Below are 20,627 nucleotides of genomic sequence, written 5' to 3'. Positions count from 1 at the left end.
CTCGCTCCCTGTGCATAGGGCCCAGGATGGTCCCATTCAAGACCTAAGCGTTCGAAGTTGATTTTGAATTTCACTGACAACCTCTTCAGCTGTTAAAGCACAGTGGTGAGGGTTGTAGACTCAAGCAGGGCGTCTTCCAAAGGGGCCAGCCTTCCCACCAGCTGTCCGCGTGGAGAGCAAGTCGCCAGGGGCTCCCTGGACAGTCAGAGTCCACATGTCAGTGGACTCAGCTCATGTCACAGGAATGAGGTGGATTAATAGGAACGTCAGTCTTGAAATTATTTCCATATCACAGGGAACAGATGTGATCTTGCTTTGATCTTTCAAGAACGAAATAGTTAAACGTCTCGTAAGTGCTTCATTTTATACCTGCTCTATTTTTTCCCTGACCTCTCCCTCCTACTTATTTCTAGAAAGTTCTCTCTTATCTGTAAACACTTAAAGTTGCACTGTGACCAAGGAATCGTTTAATGAAAACAATGTGTAGCTGAAAAGACGAACCCTTATTTTTTAAAATTTGAATTATCTTTTAGATGCCTTATGGGAATTTTGCCACGTAAATTAATTATATGGTAAAACGAAGACTTTACAACAAAAGGTCCTTTTGTAAAAAGATCACTTTAAAATGTGTACATTTAAAAATCTGGGTTTTTATGTATTGGATTATTTATAAAAGATCCCTGCTTATATTTAAGTTTTTGGCATGGAGAATGAGAGGACTTCAGTTTTATCATATATTTTTTCAGTTATGCCTTGGTGTGACCTTGAACATATTGCACAAACTTCCCATTCCTCGATTTCCCCAGGGATGAAATGGGGGCACATAAACTTCTATTAATTTGAGCAGTCAGGGGGTGGGTTACTGTAATTCACGTGGTTTCAGCAAAAATGGCTTCTGTGACAGTGCTGGCTGTTGGAAATCTTGCTAGAACACACAAGGCTACTCTCTTGCAATAGCAGATCTGGCCCACAGAATGCGTGGTGATTGCTGATGACTGATTGTCATCTTCCCGTGTCTCTCAGGCTCACGTAAGTGCAACAGGCATAGGAGAGGGCTTCTGCCAACTCTGTGCTGAGCCCACTACTCACGTTTTGGGGTTATGTGTTTTTTAGTAACCTCACAATATTTTGTTCTCAAAACCCATGTGCATATCTTCCATGTGAAAGATCTTTTCGAAATTAGTTCATTCCTCCTTTGAAAGTAAATCTAAGTAATTGGGGATTTCGGTGAGTGGGCCAGAGTTATTGAAATTTTACTACACTTCCTGCTCTGTTCCTGCCGTGTGGGCGGCCGGGGAGGAAAGAAAATGAGCACCATGGTGTAGGGTGGAGTTAAATGAGTTCTAGTTCTTATTACGGTAAGTCACCACTCTTGCTAGCCTTAAGCGTTATTGAAAGCTCTTGTGTATTCTTCATCTTCCGTGGCAGATGTTGGTTTAACATACCGGACAGATGGGTCCTTTGTGAAAGATGAAGTTGTGGGATGATCAATTTGAGTTAGTGCTTGTGTCTTCATGTAAAGTAAATACCAAAGAGGCCTCGGTGTTCTTCAAGGATCTTGACATGTTGTTCTGGAAGATACAGCGGATCAGAAATGTCCCTCTGATGCCTTTACTTCTGTCTTTGTGAGACATGGGCCTCCCTGATCATGCAGGCTGTCCCAGGGGCTTGTCATTAGCGTAAATGCATGATGGACGACAGAATTCTGCATAGGAGGCTGGCATCAGTTACCTCATCACACACCAGCAGAAATATTTTCTCAACGTCCTGAATTACAGTATTTGAGGTTGGGTAAGGAGAAGAAGTTCTAGTTCAAATATTTATTCCAAGTTATAAAATGTTAGGGGAAGATGGTGCTATTGACTTAAGAATAAGTCTGAGGCTCTCGTAAGTCCAACACATGGAAGTTTTTAGCAACTTCAAGGTAGGTCTTCTGATCCTTTAAGCTTATCATGACAATTTGTGTCATGAATAGCGACTTACCTTTTCTGTAATTTAGTGGGATTCATGACAAATACGAAGGCTCATTTCCTGTGCGCCTTGTTGGGCAATGCGTTCACTTGTTTCTTCTTCAGGACTCTTATGCACCTGGCACCTGTATGTGACGGGAGCCAAGCAGTTGGGATGTGGGTGGTATGACCTGTGTCATCTGAAACGCTCACGTGTCCTTCAAAACTTAAAGACGCGCCCTCCTGCTTTATGCTCCGCGAGCAGGGAGGAGAACGAGGTGTTGTGTAAGAGAATGCTAGGGCTCCCATGTGGGCGTTGGCCCAAGGAGAATTTCTCCGAGGGGTGACCTCTGCTGCAAACCACAGGATAGGCAGGAGTTAGCCACCTTAGGAGCTGGGAGAAACCCCACCCTGTGAGGAGAGGGTGTGCGCAGAGGCCTGAGGCTTGAAGAGACTGTCTCCCGAAACAGCAGTGAGACAGCCAGCGCGCCCGGTTCCGGGAGCCGACACGGGAGGTGAGAGGTGGGGCTGTGAGGGGATCAGAAGGGAAGAGGCGACTCGATACTCACGTCTTGGTTTAGTTTTTATAGTTCCTCACTCCAGGTCTCTGTAGGAAGAAGCTGCAGAATTTTCTGAAATTCTGTATTCCATCTCAAACTTCCTGAACGCCCGACCCCAGGTCTTGGTTTTGTACACTGTGCGACCAATCGTTGGGGTGTTGTGGGGTTGCAGAAATGGTTCTGGACAGGGGGCCTGCAACCCGGGTTCCAGGTCAGGCTCCATCGCCCACTTGAAGGATGATCTCAGACTGTTCCCTCCACATCTGGGGCAGGCCCCATGCGTAAGGTCACTCTTGGCTCTGATGTGACATCCTGCTTTTACCAGATGAGGGCGACCTAGACCCATGCCTCTTCTGTCTGCACACTTCGTGTTGCAGGTGACGTCTTGCTCAGCTGTTCTCCATGGCGCTCTCCCTTCCCAGGCAGCACCATGGACAGCCAGCCACCTGCTTGGTGGGACCTCGGGAATGTGAGGATGAGGGGGGGAGGTGAGGCTGGGAAGTTATGATATGGGACTGGAAGAGCCGGCTTGGAATGTGGGAGCACCACTGGGCCTGGCTATATTGGAGGGATGTGTAATTTTGGGGCCTCACAAAGATGGCACTCAGGCCAGAAGAAATGTGCGCCCCATTTCTCTGCATCTGCAGATCGAAGAAGCTGAATTGTTTCTTTCATCCTGTTTATTGTCCTAGAATACAGACTTCTCTGTATCTGTTGATTTAAAAGGCTTTAATTCCATCTTAAATTCACTCAGAAATGGCAGCCTCCCCCGGAAAACAAACGGTTTTTGTATGCTGCTGTGCAGAAGAAAACTCGCCCGCGAAGCGCTCAGCCTTTCCTAGACTGTCGTGTCGGATGGGAAGTGGCTGGAAACAACCTTCAGCATAGCTCACCCAACCTGTGAGGCCCAGACCCCCAAGGGCAGCCAGACTCCTTGCCTGAAAAGTGGGGAGACCGAGTCTTGAAACGGTGAAGAGACCTGCTCGCTGTGGCACGTCTGTGTTGAGCACCTGCTGCGTGCGAGCTGTCCACGTAGGAGATGAGTAAACGAGTCCTGTTTCTAAGGAATTTCAGACTCATTTCCTGCCTCTGTGTCCAGCCCCTACTACTTGTCATCATGACCCACCACAGGCAGGGGTACTTCTCACACTTACTATGGCCAGAAACAAATCAAGTGTTCACAGGGGCCTCTCAGAGCCCTTCTCCATAGCTTCCCCGTCTCCTAACAATTTTAGTCGTGCAATCCTCTGGGTAAAAGGAAAGCCGGAGCGTAGATCGCCTGTGTTTGTTTTATTCGGAATGGGTGTGCCTGCTCTTCTTCACATCTTCTCTATGTGTGGCATTAACACAATTGCCAAAATGCACTCTTGAAAGATAAAAATAAACAGAAATGGCATGTCTCCTATTTTCTTGCGCCCCACTTAAGAAAATCCTGGGAGGGAGCGCGTCTGGTCTTCCCAGGCTTCTGTGACTGCACACCCTTCCCGGGGCATCAGAGAATCACACCCCTCTTCACCCTGCAGGTACCAGTCTCTGGAGGCGTCCTACGGCGAGGCCAAGCGAGAGCGCTTCCTCAGGGAGCTGGCGGAGCTGGAGGAGAACGTGCACCTGGCGCGCTCGCACGCGCAGAGCAAGCTGGACAGATACGCCATCCAGCAGATGGTATGGGGCCTCGGGGCTCCCTGGGAGGCGTGGGTCCTGAGGCGGTTTGCCAGCACCATGTTCGCACAGCCTGATGGCACACAGCCTGGCTTGCCCTCTCTGACACACACTGACCCGTCCTTGCTTCCTGGGGATAGGTGGAGGACAAGCTGGCCTGGGAAAGGCCCACGTTTGAGGAGCGGATGAGCAGAGCCCCCGAGATCCTGGTGCGCCTGAGGTCCCACACCGTCTGGGAGAGGATGAATGTGAAGCTGTGCTTCACCGTGCAAGGGTTTCCCACCCCCGTGGTGCAGTGGTGAGTGCTGCTCCTTCCCGGGGCTGCGTTTTCTTTTAAGGATCCGGCGAGGCTTGGCTCACGTGGATGGATGACCAGGACCCGCGTGGAGGAAATGCATGCCACACAGCCCGTTCCTTAGACCACGTACTTGAAACTAAATGGGAAACACGCTTACAAAACTCATGGAGAGTCATGGTAAATACGACGCAGGCACTTCATTTTAGTGAAATTCACTCCACTGATTGTCCAGAGGACTTTTATTTAAAAGTGGGTTCTGTGAAATGATCTCTGTTTACCTGTGCAGCTCTGCTTTTAACTATTGGAAGCCTCCTAAGTGGAGGATCCAGACCCCAAGGCTTTGGAGCCGCAGCACGTAGTTCATAGACCCTCATGACGTCCAAGAGTTAAATAAGCCCACGGACCTGTCGTGTCGACACCTGTTGCGTACGTGTGCTCATTTGTTTCACGACTTTCTGGAAGTGATCGTACAGACCCCAAAGTTTGTAGCTGCTACAAAAACCGTAAATGTTTTGCTTGTATCCCGGATTGGGGATCTCGGCAACGGGTCTGAAAAATAGCGTCTGGATCTATGGTTGTTCACGAGGCTGCTGGAGAGGCTGGGACTCGTCTCCCATTGATCTTGAAGGGACCAGGTCCTGCTGTCCTGGGTGGGACACTGAGGCCGCCTTCCTCCAGTTGGGGTCCAGTGCGGTTGATCTGCTGGAACTCTCCTCGCTTGCCCCAGCTACACCACGGCCTAGAGAGGCTGCTCTGGGACCTAACCAACATTGGTTACATTTTTTTCTTATGGAATGACACACCCTGAATTCCCAACACAGTTCAAGGAGGCTTTTGGCACACACTCTGCCATAGGTCGAGGGTTGCCCAGATAGTCTGAATTCTGCAAGAGCTGCTGTCCCCTTAAACAGACAAATGTGGGCTCTAGCTGTACCCTGACCCCCTGCCCCTCCACCCTACCCCTTCCCATGATGCTGAGAAGTGAAGCTTGCAGAAGCAGAGCAACACCATGCTAGAAGGCAACAAAGACGACCGAGACACAACGAAACAACCCAGTCTGCCTTTACATTGAAATAATGTTTCTCTCGTTTAGGTATAAAGATGGTATTTTGATCTGCCAAGCAGAAGAACCTGGAAAGTACCGAATCGAGAGCAAGTACGGCGTGCACACGCTGGAGATCAATAGGTGAGGCCTTGGCGGGTAGGGCCACATGCTCCCAACACCTGCCTCAGATAAGTGATGGTTCACACAAAAAAAGAGAAATCAGATTTAAAAACAAGGTCACATCACGCCACAGCTGCGTGCATTCCGTGTGCCTTTATGGGTGTTTCTGAGTTAATTTAATTGGTGTTAGAAGCTTCCCTTCCTTCAGTGTCAGGCCAGAGGGATGCAAATGCAGCCGCTGGTCCAGGGTCCTGTTCTGGGAACCAAGAGAATAAATGGTTTAAGGAAATGTCATGGGGTCTGGGTGCCGGGGCTACGGAGACCCGTGGGTGGTGGTCACCCCTGTTTGCAGTGGGGCTGCATCTTGTTCCAGGTTTCAGTGACCATCCCCAACCTCAGACACTTCAAGGAAATGTAATCTTCATTATTTTTTTCACAACAAATTGAAAGAATGTGGAAAATACAGATTAGTCAAAGGAAATAAAAACCAGCATATTTCCCACACCCAGTGTCAGGATTTTGGTGTACGAAGCGGCTCTGCTTTTTCCTTACACAACAAACACACACCTGTAAACACACACACACACTTTGATGTTTTTATAAAAGCGAGATTTTGCTGTTCACGTTGTTTTCTGTACACACAGTTTTTATTTTTTATAGAAAAATCATAACATTATACAGTCCTCCTTTTTTCGTGAATAGTTTATCATGACACTTTCCCACACTCAGCTGTTGATTTCTCTGGTAAACATGACTGCGTAACGTACTATAATCAAGAACACGCACGCTTGTCTAGGAACCTGAGACCTGGATTCAGATCCCCAATGTACCATCTATGCTGTGACTTCAGATAAGTCATGAGCTCCTCCTGAATGTAATACTCTTGTCTGAAAGTAATTATCAAGAGACAAATGATAAAAAAGTCAGCTTCAGGGCCAGCCCCATGGCCGAGCGGTTAAGTTCGCATGCTCCACTTTGGCAGTCCTGTGTTTCTCGAGTTCAGATCCTGGGTGCCAATGGCAATGCTCATCACGCTGTGCTGAGGTGGTGTCCCATGTACCACAACCAGAGGCACTCACAACTAGAATATACATCTATGTACTGGGGGGCTTTGGGGAGAAGAAGAAGAAGGAAAAAAAGAAGATTGGCAACAGTTGTTAGCTCAGATACCAATCTTAAAAAAAAAAAAGTCATCTTCTCTGTTTGCCTAATAGAGTTATTGTGAGAATCAGATAAGAACACAACGGGCTCTATTTATACATATTATGTAAATATATGGTAATTGTGTGTGTGTAGTAAGTTATATCAAATCCTTTCCAGGAAAAGATGGAGGATACTGGTATAAATAATGTAAAAAATCAGGAAATCATTCGAATATGTGATTTTTCTTTTTTTGGTGAGGAAGACTGGCCCTGAGCTAACATCCGTTGCCAATCCTCCTCTTTTTGCTTGAGGAAGATTATTGCTGAGGTAACATCTCTGCCCATCTTTCTCTATTTTATATGTGGGACACCCGCCACAGCTTGGCTTGATGAGCAGTGTGTAGGTCCGCGCCTGGGATCCAAACCCACGAACCCTGGGCCGCTGAAGTGGAGCGTGCGAACTCAATCACTATACCACTCGGCCAGCCCCTGAATGTGTGATTTTGTTTATTCCTAGACTATGAAACATGACTGCATCATAACGAGGCTCAGTTTAGACTTCTCAGCGGGAGCCCAGTCTTGGGCCATGCCCTCCCGGTGCCCCTGGCCTGCACTCCCAGGACGGTGTCGTGTGGAGGTGCCCATCCCTCGGCCTGGTGCAGCAGGGCCTGGCCACCTGTGCCGCCTCCTGAATGTCTCCTCCTCGTGCAGCCTTCTAGAAGCCTCCGTGAGGCCTGGAAGGTTCCCCACTGCCAGAACCATGATTCCACCTGCAGATTAATTAGGACGGGGTGTTAAAAGGTTACAGTTAAGGTTAATATTTGGGATGAGTCATTACCTTGTTTCTCTAAGAAAATTTGAGGCTCTTAGGAAGGTCAGAGGCCCTGGCCTCCTGGCTGTATGGCGCTGTTTATTGAACACCAAATCCAGGTCCCCAACTTGGAGGTCTTACTTCTAGCATGAGGAGGCAGACCATAAGCATAATAAAAAAGGCAGTTATACAGCAAATCCGAGCTCTGGGTACAGGGCGGACCTGTGGCCTTCCCGGCAGTTGTGGTGTTAAGTGCGGTGGTGGGGCAGGCCTTCCTGGAGGAGACGTCTCAGGAGCCGGGCTTGCAGGAGATCAAGGAGTGGGCCAGAGAGACGTGGGGTGGAGGCTCCGGGAAGGCACTGCCAGGCCCCTCGGCTGGGGAGTTGGCGGGAGTCGCCAGACAGGAGGTCGGAGCTGTAGCCGGGGCCAGACAGATCACATCAGATCACACGTAGATGCTCCTCGAGGACCCCAGCTTTCCCTCAGGGTCTGAGGGAAGACTTAGAGGAGAGAAGCAAAGAGCTGACTCACGTTTCAGAAGGGTTACTCCGGCTACGGATAGAGGGTGGGGCACACTGTCGGCCAGCTTTGCCGAAATTCAGGGAAGATGGTGGGGCCCGGACCAGGGTGGGCGCCATGGGCTGGTGAGAAGGGTGTGGACGCTGCACGGATTGTGAAGGTATAGCCAACAGGATTCGCTGATGGATTGGATGTGGGGTGTCAGCGGAAAAAGAGCGTCCAGAGCAGTTCTGAAATCTGGGGCCCGCGCATCCGCGGGGACGAGGCTCGGCTGGGACGAGGAAGGCTGAGGGTCTAGGCATGAGCTCACGTGGAGGGCCGGGTCTCCTCGCTCCCTGAGCTGGAATCCCCAGACCCCTGGCTGAGTTTTTCGGAGAGCAGTTTTTTCTCCTTTGATTTCCAAAATGTGTGGAAACTCTCACAGACAATCAGCCAAGCTGTCTGGGAGGAGAACTTCGCCCTCCTTCATTGTCAGCCAGGTCCGCTCTCTCACCTGGCCCTGTGACTGCTGAGGGTGAGGTGGCTCAGTCCGGGTTAGCAACTGGCTTTTCCCCAGTTATATTTTAATAATTGCTTTAGAAAGAAAAGCCATTTCTCTCTCTCAAGCATGAAAAAGTCCTCTTCTCACCGGTGTTGGCAACTTCTAAATTTATATTGGAAACCATAGCGGCTTTGCGCCAAGCGAATAATAAATCAGCGGAGGCCCCAGGATGCCGAGACGGCTCCATTCAGGAGCACCAGGTCTCTTACAAGTACTTGGATTTTTCATAAGTATGCAAATATTCGAGGAATTCAGGAAAAGGAAATTCCCCCGGGGCCAACCTTTATCTCAATATTCTTATCTGCGCTGGGACATTTTTAAAAGATGAAATATGACTATTCTTCAGAAAAGGAGCAACGGGGAAACCCGCAAATTACAGCTCATCTCAGCTGTTCATACCGAACTGCTGAGATATCATCATCTGATCTGTGGCCGATTTAAGCGGTGTGGAATGTGCTGGCTCCCCACTCGCGACCGGCTCAGGAATGAGCTTTTCCTTCTGTTACAAGAGTGACATTTACTCCTATGAATATTCTTTGGCTGCTGTCACCAGATTCTTGAAGTGCCGAAAAGGAAGCTTATTGCCCTTCAGTCCTGTTTGAATTTAAACTGTAATTGACACTATTTTATACGATCAGAAGATTTTCTCTTGGGACCCGTAATGTGAGTTCTGTTTCTTCACAGAATTTTAACGTTGTTCTCACCTTTTTATATAAGTGTTTGGAACAAGCTATCTTGTATTTTGTTCGTAACACCTCCGCTCCCCTCTAGGCTCTAGGACTCACTTCTTCTTGCACTTTATTTTTAGACCTTGATATTCAAATTCTAATTTGAGTTAAATTTTAAATCCAACGTCAACACCACTCAGTTGGCAGACACAGGCCAGGAGAAATTCACGCGCCGCTTAAACATTTGTACACCCATCGTTAAAATACATAGAATATTATTAGTCTCTCCATGGGGCTGTTTTGGGGGCACTTCAGATGGAGACTTTGGGACGTGAAAGTGCCCCATGGAAGTTTGTAAAAATGGAGACCAAAGGAAGCTATCTCTGTCTACACTGGGAGCCTGTCCAAACAGAAAATAAAACCTTTTCCCCCTTAATCACTTGCTTGCAATTTCGCAGCATGAAGTCAAGGCTGGAATTAGACTCCGTGGGCAGGCTGAAGGCTCTCTGGGAAGGAGAGAAGAAACAGAGTCCCGCTGGGCTGTGCTCAGGCATGTGGGTTTCCCAGTTACCCAGGGGGGACGAAATTTCAAGTTGGGCCCCGTCTCCTCAGTAGCAGCTGAGCTCTGCCGTCCGTCCCCTGCTGTCCACTCTGCCTGGCACTGTAGGGGCCCCGCTTCCTACAGCCCCCCCCCCTTCCCCATGGCACCGGGAGGCCACACCCCAACACAGGCGTGCATACTTATTTATAATCTACGTATGTCCCAACTTGTCTTATATCATGGAAAACATTTACAAAAGAGAAATGTAAAAAGAGTGAGATAACAGTAAACAGAACTAGAAGTTCTAACTTTCCCCACACAGCCAGTGGGTTATCTTGTGCGCTCTCACTGGGTGCACCCTAAGTCGGGAACTACTGCAGTACATGAGTGGGTCTGAGTATTTTGGGGCTGTGGACATCTTCACAAACCAGAGGAGTGCTGTGGATCCTCTCTCCTGGATAAACACCCATGAGCACATCCACATGCATCATCATATCATCTCTGGAAGGGCCAGGCTCCTAAGTGCGGATTCCCAGCCCGGTCCCTCCCACTAAGTACTAAGTGCTAACTGGTTCCTTGATGAGCCGTCAGTGCTAATGTGTTAGGTGGCTCTTCCCAGGGATCTTAATGCCCTAAGTCAACTGAAAAACAAGCTCAGGATCCTGTGGGAGGAGCTGTTCTCCGGGTGGGACTCCTGCTCCCTCCTTCTCTTCTCCTGGTGCAAGTAGTTGTTTTCATCCGTTCTAGTGCAAGGCAATTCCTTTCTTGCCTCCCTCCCAGCTACGGAACAAGGAAAGAGCAATTACTGCGCTGGAATGTAAAGGCAAAGGCTTCGGACTAGGAAGGACAGGGAATCGTCAGTACAGGAACTCAGGTGATACATTTTAACAAGTAATACACAAGATTCATGTAGCGCTTTAAAGCTACAAAGTGTTTTCAAACACCTTGTTTTACTTAATCACCAAAGTCACTCGAGGAAGGGGTAGGTACTCAATAAACGTATCTGAGACATTTACAATACATGCTGTTTATTTGTTATAGAGCCCGTAGACGAGTGCTCTGGGGTGAGCTAAGGCAGGCACAGACCTGGCCTGAGGACTCGTGGCTGGTGACGGCAGTCCTGTAATACACTCGGCAGCCAGCCGTTTTCCCCCTGCATTTTATTCTGATCGCACAACAGTGAAAAAAGTCCTGATTCACAAAGATGAGTTAGTTGCAAATGGAAACATTGTCTTACCTCGAAATCTCAGAATGTTCTTCAAGTAAGCAGAGATGGCAGCAGAGGCTTTGCCGGGGGCCGTCGGTGCACAAATCAGGCTGCAGCACCAGGCTTGTGCTGTGGGGTTTCAATATGCGACTACTGTGTGGTGTGTTGAGGACGTATTTTTACTGTGGCTTGAAAAACTGATAAAACGTCTATTGAGGGAGAAATCGGTAGCATGTTTGGGAGATTCAGTTTGAAAACTGCTGAAAGTTGGTGAAATCCGGAAGGGTTTGTGACGGAGGTATTCAAGAGGATAATCAAAAGATTTATGGCGACTGATGGACACGCTCTAAGTAAAGTCTACACCCCCTTCTCTGAGCGCTCGCTGTGGGCTCAGGCTCTAACAACCTCACTCAGGAATTGGTAGCTACGTCCATCAGTTGGGCACAGGGGTCAGTCTATCCGGTCCAGGGGTCATTCCCTGAGCTGGACCTGCCCCGTTTGCTCCGATGGGTGCAAGGTGTCTGTCTCGCCTTCTCGCTCCTGCTTCAAAGTCCTACTTGCTTGCAGGTTCCAGAACTGGTTCCAGGTCAGGAGACCCGGATCAAGCAGATTTTACAGAATGCTGTGCTTCTCTCCGTTGTGCTCTGGCCTTCCACTAGGGCCAGCTGTGCCTGTGGGTGCACAGCTCTCATTTCTCTCATCCATTGGGATATCGCTGGTGGGGGCGGGATCCTCCTAGAGAAAAATGTAGGGCTGGTCCCAAAAGAAGAATACCCTCCTGTTTGGAGAATGCATTTATGAAAATATAGAGGTTTCATTGTTTAGAAGAAATAACACAAACACAGATGGAAAAAAAAATTCAAGCAATGCCTATGGGTATGAGAGAAAAGAAATTCGTCCTTCCACCCCACCCCCAGGCCCTCCACTGTGTTGCTGTGTCTCCAGAGGCAGCCGCAGTGCTGGGTGTAGGCGTGTGTACGCTTGCCTTCTGTGGGCGGCTTAGCACAGAGCATTACTGCTTAGCAATGGAGAAAACATCCATATTACAAGATTTTTATGTGTTTTACACTGACGCTTACTCTGCCCCTGGGGGTAAGAGGTACCTGCAGTGTATTTGGAAATTGCACGGCGAAGTAGCTCTGATGAGTTCAGGCTGGAATTGCAGCTTTGGGCGCTGTGGTTCAGCTTGCATTCCTTCAAGGTGAACCCGGAGATAAGGCCCTTAGTTTGAAAATCCACAGGTGTGGGCTCCGTCTGTGCCTTCTCTCTCTTGAGCAGTGGCATTGCCTGGCACACTGGAACCGGATTTGAACCTCATGGAGGAAGGGACGGAGTTCTTAGCAGAAGCCTCTGAAACAATCTCTCTCCTTTATGGGAGACATGGTGTATTTTTCAGTCAAAGAAAATATTTTCAGCTCTGAGTGGAATAGAGACGAAAATAAAATTACTAAGGACCTTCCAAGAACGGATTTGTCTCTGAGAGCACTGGCTGCCTAAGGCACTTTAAATGTAAGGCTTGAGCAAACCTTTCCTTTTTCTCCCGTGAGTGGGGTGTTTTGTTAGCTTCCTTCCCAGACTGACGTTATGCTCAGGATGCCCGGTTTTTGGAGAGGGAACAGAAGCTGCAGAAAGAGGGCAAGTTTTGAAGTTAGGTGGACATTGTGCACTCAACTTCTTCAAGTGTTAACCTTCTCCCGTGTTAATAGGCTAACAGTATCTATTTTAAAATTGCCAGCGTAAAGTCACCAGCAGAGCGCCTGGCATTTAGTAAAAGCTCAATGAATATCGGCCCCTCTTCCCACATCCCTCTTGTCTCAGTGAAGTTTTCTGCAGAAGCTGGTGGCACGGCAGCTCATAGCCAAGAAAATAAGCTTCAACTTTTGTGAGATGGATGTGGGGCGGTGGAGGAGCTCCACCCTTGAGCAACTGGGGTTTCGAGCTTCCTGGGCCGTTGTCCTTTCTGGGGTGGATATGCTGCCCCATGACTCTCCTAGGACGGCTGCCTCAGGTGGGATCCAGCTCAGACATCTTCAGTACACCTTGCGTGGGTGAGCCATACCTGGGTGATCACATTACTTTGGGGTTCTGGACACAATCTCCCGTCAGCATGGGAATCCCTGGCAGGGAGTGAGGTGGGGTTAAATCTTCTGGAAGCTGAGGTCATTGGAGCCTGCCCACTGACAAGATAAAACCACAAACTCTACAGAGGTAGGTAAATAGGACCGGAGCGGATTATAGATTTCTCCTTGAGAATGAAGTTAAGGATTACCAGAAGGGCCAGCGGATTTTTTTTCTCAAAGCCGAAGCCAAGCCATAGTCCGGGATCAGACTCACCGTGTCTGTAATGAATCCCTCGTTCCAAGGATAGCGCTGGCATTGTTCTTAAGCATCATCATGAGCAAAGGATCCAGGTCACACGAGCTGCTTTCGAGGAACGTCTGTGTTCACCTTCGGGTCATTAACTTTTCAGAGCCGTCCTGCAGTGCGTTCAGGATGCTGTCTGGCTTTTTCTCTCCCAGGGCAGACTTTGACGATACTGCGACCTACTCGGCGGTGGCGACGAACGCTCACGGACAGGTGTCAACCAACGCGGCTGTGGTGGTGAGAAGTGAGTTTGCACGTCCCGGGGGGCCTGCCTTCTGCCTTCTTTCTCTTTCTTCGTCTTGCTCACCAGTTGTCTTGCAGGGTTCCGAGGGGACGAGGAGCCATTCCATTCCGTGGGACTTCCAATTGGATGTAAGTTGATCCGTTTTTCTTTTCGGGCAGAAAAATGTATACTGACATAGTATATAATTTTACTGTGATAAAATATATATATTTTTAAATAGTATTTCAAGAGACTCTTCCGAGTCTTTCCTGGGCAGGGTTAGTCTGCTGGCAATCTGTTCCCACGTAATTCCATGGCAAGGTGGAATTTTTAGACACTGGTGAAGTCATCGCCTTGAGAGACTTTACATTTTTGAATTGGGGGAAAAAACCCAAATCCAACTCCTTGACCTGAATGCATACTGTTGCCAGTTTTCCTTTTCTTTCCAAAATTCACTGTGCTCCTTTGTAACGAACAGCCAGGGTGGGTCAACAGGAGGAGGACGTGTGGCTGCCCAGGCCAGCCTTTGCGTGGCCTCAATTCCTCTTACCTGATACGTGACGCGTCCTGTGGCAGGTGCGACTTTGCATCCTGCTCTTCCACCTACTCTCATCTCCTTGAGGTTTCCCTGAGCACCTTGTAAACACCACCAGCTCCTTCCATGATGCTGATGGACCCAATGCCACCACATGGTCCCCCGTTTCCACAGTGACTTGCAGTGGCCCTGTGGGAGGCGAATGGAGTCTCTTTCGGAGAACCAGGGTTGTTTTCCACTGGAAGGCCCAAGAAGCTGGTTGACCAGAGTCAGGGGAGGGTAGAGAAGGTAGGCGTGCAATGGCATCTCAAGGACTACAACTTGGTAGATTTGCATTCAAAATGGCTTATTTATGGTTAGGGAATGAGATTTAGGATTGATCTGATTTTCCAAAAGAGTATTGCATATTCCCCTGGCAGCTTTCGTTTGATCATAATCCAAGGTCTAGGCGTAACAAACCGAGTGTTGCTGAGTGAAGCACTGACCAGAACAATGACACAGGGGCAAGCCTTCTGACGGCCACTGAATTCTCTGTATATAACCTCCTTGAGGTCATTTCTGAGTGACTCTTATTAGATGGGCTTATGTCCAACACTTGGGGGCGTCTAAGACCACTAACAGGTGGGGGGGACAAGTTCAAGGCCAGCACAGGTGAAGGGGCAGGGAGACCTGAGTGTTTGTGTGCAATGACGAGGAAGCATCTGATGGTGCCTGGATTCCAAGGACACGTCAATTTCCACTTGGAGGATGGTCCCAAAGCACTGAGGAAGCTGGAGGGGTCTCAGAAGCCACTGGTCCCATTGCTGGGTTTCTTCCATTTGTTAAAATTTTACCTTTCTAAATGAAAACTTGGAAGTATTTACAACCTACTGAAACTGGATCACAACACAATAGATGCTCATGTATTCACCACCCATTTTAACAAATGTATATATTTTGTCATTTTCGCTTCAGTTACTTTTTAAAAATTGAAGTCAAATTGGCATAACACAAAATTAGCCATTTGCAAGGGTACAATTTGCAGGAACTAAAACTGTCACAGAGGAGATGAAGCTCCGTGCTCCTTGCCTGCCCCTTCCCAGTTTGAGGCCTTCCTCCTAAGAGGAAACTGTCATCTTAAAGTTTGCAGCTATTTTCAAAAATTTCCCTGCATGGATTATCTGTAAATCATAGATTATTTTGCTTTAAAATTTTACTGTAGATTTTCTTCAGAAATGTACTCCACCCCCCAGGAAAAATTATATTTTTGAGATTTAATCAGGCTGATACCTTGGGTATGATGGTATAATGACATTCTATTGGTGAGCACACCACAGTTCATTTTGAAGATGGGAAACTTTGGCCTCAGAGTCCGTGTGACCTGAAGCCACACCTCTTGGGGCTGATGCAGAATTTAAACTCTACTCTTAGCGTGTGATTTGGGGTCCAAGTTGCCTCCCTACACAGCTGTGCCTCTCCATCCATCTTTGGCACAAATGGCAAGATACGACTCCAAGACTGTTTTCCTGATTCTTCACGAGTGGCCTGTCTTAGTCAGCTCGAGCTGTCATGACAAACGCCACAGACTCGGGACTTAACCCACAGAAGTTGACTTCTCACAGTTCTGGAGGCTGGAAGGCCAAGATCAAGGTGCTGGCCATGTGGGTGAGGGTCTCTTCCTGGCTGGCAGATGGCGCCTTCTCGCTGTGTCATCACATTGGGGAGAGAGAAAGGGTCTCTTTCTTATAAGGACCCTAATCCCATCATGGGGCCCCACCCTCATGGCCTCATCTGAGTCTAAGCACCTCCCAAAGACCTCACCTCCAGTCCCGTCCCATTGAGACTTAGCACTTCAACCTATGGATTTGGGGGGAACAATCATTCATTTCAAAGTGCTGTGTGCTGGAGAGTCGCTGGAGGAAGCGAGCATCCCGCTGTGGTGGGACATACACCTTTGTAGTAACGGCCACGTGTGGGGGCCTGTGCTTGAGGTCCACCTGCAGCTGGTCCTGTAACTGTGTCCCGTTCTCTCCGTGCAGTGCCCTTATCGTCTGTGATTCCATACATGCACTTCGACGTCCAGTTTTTGGAGAAATTTGGGGTCACCTTCAGAAGAGAAGGGGAGACTGTCACTCTCAAGTGCACGCTGCTGGTGACGCCGGAGCTGAAAAGGGTGCAGCCTCGGGCCGAGTGGTACCGGGATGGTGAGTGCAAGGACGGCCCCCCATCCTGGGCAGCGCCCCCTCCACCTGCTGCTGGTATTGGCCACATTGGGGTGAAAATGAATGTTACACTTTCGTGTTAATTTGGCATTCACTTCTACCACCGTGATGGCTGCAGGCAGCAAAGCGGAACCTGGAGCCTGCCCTTGATCTTGAACTTCACGCAGGGAGTGTGGAGAGGTGGACAGGAGTGTCTGACTTTGGAGGAGCCATCAGAGATTTCTCTAGCTCCCTAAAGAGGGTCTCTATGTGATTAAAAAGAGTGAGGGAGGTGTCTATACCTTTGTGCTTTCCCTCGGCTACAACAATAGTCAACATTTATTAGAGCTTGTCATGTGCTGGGCTCTGTTCTGAGCGTGCAAGTTCTTTTAATTCCATAAAGACTCTCTGGGAGGGAGGGTGGGTTAGGTCCCTGTTACACGTGGGAGCTGAGACAAGGAACTTGCTCAAGTCTTCCCCTGGGAAGGGGCAGAGAGGGAGCTGAACATGCAGTCTGGCTCCAGGCTCCACGGTCCTTGTCACCATGCACTGTGGCTGCAGCAGGCACAGCCTGTCCTGTGCTGCCGTGTGTACGTGCCCCACAGAAAGAGACTCCTTCGTCGTCCCTGGGCTGTTGCTTCTAAAGGGACTCGTTTTCTCTGGATTCAATTACAGAATATTCTGTTTATGTTTATTCAGGTCCTAACACGATGCAAAATATTATAAGGAAACATACCATTCCTGCCCATGAGATATTTATAGTCTAGTTGGGGAGAATGCACAAAACGGTACAGCAGAGTCTTTATAAGAAACGCTCCAGAATGAGTTATGATAATCTGCCAATACGCGGTGCTGGCTGCGGGTACTATCAATGCTGAGCCAAGAATACAGGCTGGGTGACAAAGGAGAGCTTGATGGAGGGGAAAATGTTGTTGAAAGACACGGCTTTCAACTGGTGGACAGGGAGGAGGGCTCCGCGTGCCAAATGACGGAGGCAGGTAGCTGTGGAAACGTGTCCTGGGCACGGAATATGCTGGTGACCTTGCACATAGCAGCTGGGGAGCGAACGTGGTTTTGCAGGGGCGTGAGACCCAGGCTCTTCTGTTGCGATAGAATAGTGTGACCATGGCAGCTTTTTATGTTCCCTGAGGGAGAGAGAAGGGAGGAGAGAGGAAGGGCAGACGGAGAGACTCTGTGTGGTGTCAAAGGAGACTTAATCCACCTTTTATGGTTTTAACTTAAGATTTAACATCTAATTGAATTTCTAAGACTGTCATTTACCCTTTCTGGAGAGAAATGAAATTGATCTGAGGAGAATTCTCCTAATATCCCCAAAGGCTGGTTAACAACATCAATTTTAGAACTTGTATTGACTAGGAAGTGCCTGGAATTCTGGGCCCAGGGCACTTTCGCTGTCTTGACCAATGTCAATGGAACGTCCACGTTCAAGAACCAGAGCTGACCGGCCTTCTGTCAAGTCAGGTCCTCGCGACAGTTGGGGAATTTCCTGTAAAAGTAGCTGCATGTTAAGCCATGATCAGATCTTTCTTATTCCAGTGGAAACCAGTGGAGGCCGTTCCCTGTGGCTTATTTTTAGACGTTAAAATGCAAGGAGATACTTTCCACTCTTTAGAATTAATGAGCTGTGAGCCACCGGGTGGCTGCGGGGCCCTGGGGCGATGGGTCCAACAGGGAAAGTGGAACCGGGGACAAGTGAAGAAGGATTAGAGTGTAATCTCACCACAGACGGGAGAGCCTCGCTCACTCAGAGTAAACCCAAGACACTTCTGCGTGAGATTTGCACTGGCGGTTGCTTTGGGAAGTCATGATAGGGTCATGAAGCCCGTGATGGGATGGGCCTCAGGGAACTGGCTCCCAACCACACGTGTCGCTCAGGAAGAGTGCGACACAGGCCTGTTCAGGTTACATTTGCAAGTACATGTAATTAGACTGCATATTTAATCATGGGCAACGTTTTTTCTTTAGTGTGTGAGCTTCGCCAGAGTGAAACAGGCTCTCTGGGACAAGCGCCAGGATGGTGACCTGCTCTAAACAATCTGGGGTCTGTTCAGGCTGCCAGGACAAAACACCACAGGCGGGCGGCTTGAACGAGAGCCGTATTTCTCCCAGGTCTGGAGCGGGGAAGTCCCAGAGGAAGGTGCTGGCGGGGTCGGTCCCCAGTGGGCACTCTTCCTGGCTTGCCAACGAGGGAGCCTTCTCTCTGTGGTCTAAAAATTATTTACTTTGTCGTCCCTTCTCATGAATTCCTGTTTTGAATGTTACATTTTGATTGTATTTTGAATTACTTTGCACTGTATCCTGTTTTTCTTGTACTAACCACGTATCAGGTACTGCACTACTTCCTCAGGAAAAGAGGTAAAAGTGGATAAAAGAACTTAAAATTTTTATTTCATGATACACTTGACATTTTTATTCACGATGCTGCCATTGGACATTGCTTCTTAAGCCCTGTGGAGCAGAGGTCATCTCGTGTCTGTGCGCTGAGGGCCAGAGGACTCCTGGGCTTGAAGTTAAGTTTGATACACGTCAATTTTTAAAAATTAAGAGTATAAGAATAACTCCTTTTTATGGCAAGAAAGGCAGTGTATGTTTCTTGCAAAAAAAACCCTCCCCAAATTATAATTTCTCCAACTAAAAGATTACTATTATCCCTTTATTGTTGATATATCTCTGTATCTATATATATTAAAACAGAGAAGATGTATTCAATTTGAAATCTCCTTTTTTCATTTAACAAGATATCATACACAAGTTTTTGTGACAATAATATTCTTTGGCACTATTACTGGAGACCAGTGTATCCCATTATACGGATAGTCCATACTTGCCCTGTGTTTCAATGTTTGAGTGGGTTTATATTTTTCTCTGGTGTAAACAATTCTGGAATTAAATCCTCATCACACACCTCTATTTGTTACCTTGGGACAAATTCTTAGAATTTGTATTTTGGTGTCCAAAATTGCCTGCATTTTTTAAGACTTTTGACAAACACTTTGGGCTTGCCCCTTGTAACCACCTGCCCACCAGAAGGAGAAGGATGACGTGTCTTCCTGCCTTCCCACTCACGGATGTTGCCTTTTTTCGTATTTGCCAAATTAGATGGAAAACAATTTCTTATTTTATTCTGAGTTTGCTTGATTTCCAGGGTTGAATATTTTCTCATAAGCTTCCTCATCATCGACATTTCTTCTTCCACGATCTGCCTTTTCAGTTCCATTGCCTTGTGACCTGAGGTTTCTTGGTACTTTTTATTTATTTCTCAGGAACCTCACGGGGGCCTTTCTCTATGCCAGCATCCAGGGTGTGTGCTTTCTGCACGGAGAGCACTTACTTCTAAGGAAATCATGCGCAGTAGAGGTGATCAGAATCACGGTGTGGTGGGCGAGGACATGCACTGAGATGGGAGCCCTCCCTCTGGGGAGCAGGGAGCCATCTGAAGGCAAAGCCAGCGGTCACTTCACGACACACTCTATCTCCACACCCTCGACACTGATCTTTGTCCTGTGCTGCAAATTCTTCCTCCCTCCTGATCCTTCATTTGTGCATGTGCTCTCTGTGTAAACAGCTTTCAGGGTTTTATGAAGGTGAAGCTTCATTCCTTGGTGTTGAGCAGGGAAGTTCTGCCCCACCGTGCGATGGCACATTGGTCCACGTGTGTTTTCTTTTTAGTTCTTTGGTGGTTTCTGAAGCAAACCTTGCATTTGAATGCTCTTTCAGATGTGCTAGTGAAAGAGTCCAAGTGGACCAAGATGTTCTTCGGGGAAGGCCAGGCCTCCCTGTCCTTCAGCCACCTGAACAAGGATGACGAAGGACTGTACACCTTGAGGATCGTGTCACGAGGAGGCATCAATGAGCACAGCGCCTTCCTGTTTGTGAGAGGTACGGCGGGCCCTGGGTGTGAAGGTGGTCCCGGCACGGGCCTGTGCACGGGCAGGGGGAGACCTCAGGCAGCTGGAGGACGAAGCAAAAGGTGGGAGCAGGGTGACTTTGCTCCCTGGAGACTCACAGATGGTGAAGTGGATGTCTCCTAGGTGCATATCAGATCGCATCCTGACAGCAAGTCCATGAAATCAGTAAGATGTAGCTGGGAATAGAACCGAATCAGAGCTTTCTGTCTCTCTGATCACTGATAAAATTGCTAGAATTTGTAAAACGACTCTGAAGAGAGGACACACCTGAATTACTCATGCACAAGAGTGGAGAGGGGTCCTGAGGAGGGGCCAGCAGTGAAGGGGCCCCGTGGC

The 20,627-nt window shown here is 48.4% G+C and overlaps 1 protein-coding gene and 1 long non-coding RNA gene across 13 annotated transcripts in view; one reads left to right on the top strand and one right to left on the bottom strand.

Moving 5' to 3' along the window:
- MYOM2 (myomesin 2) overlaps window positions 1-20,627 on the top strand; it is a 93,472-nt gene that overhangs the window by 7,966 nt on the left and 64,879 nt on the right. For all 12 annotated transcript variants that reach the window (XM_070252790.1, XM_005606427.4, XM_001495857.6 and 9 more), the window contains 7 exons: window positions 4,033-4,171; window positions 4,309-4,466; window positions 5,560-5,652; window positions 13,580-13,668; window positions 13,746-13,796; window positions 16,201-16,365; window positions 20,101-20,262. In XM_070252790.1, the coding sequence (XP_070108891.1) occupies window positions 4,033-4,171; window positions 4,309-4,466; window positions 5,560-5,652; window positions 13,580-13,668; window positions 13,746-13,796; window positions 16,201-16,365; window positions 20,101-20,262 (857 nt within the window). The remainder of the gene's footprint in view (window positions 1-4,032; window positions 4,172-4,308; window positions 4,467-5,559; window positions 5,653-13,579; window positions 13,669-13,745; window positions 13,797-16,200; window positions 16,366-20,100; window positions 20,263-20,627) is intronic.
- On the bottom strand, window positions 6,257-13,944 carry LOC138921013 (uncharacterized). The gene is made up of 2 exons (XR_011433141.1): window positions 11,091-13,944; window positions 6,257-10,633 (listed from the first exon to the last, which is right to left on the bottom strand). It is a non-coding gene; the product is annotated as an uncharacterized lncRNA (long non-coding RNA).

This window comes from Equus caballus, chromosome 27 (genome assembly GCF_041296265.1).
Source record: "Equus caballus isolate H_3958 breed thoroughbred chromosome 27, TB-T2T, whole genome shotgun sequence".
NCBI classification, from domain to species: domain Eukaryota; kingdom Metazoa; phylum Chordata; class Mammalia; order Perissodactyla; family Equidae; genus Equus; species Equus caballus.
The sequence above is the reverse complement of the archived record's forward strand: the minus strand, read 5'-3'. Positions and strand labels throughout refer to the sequence as shown.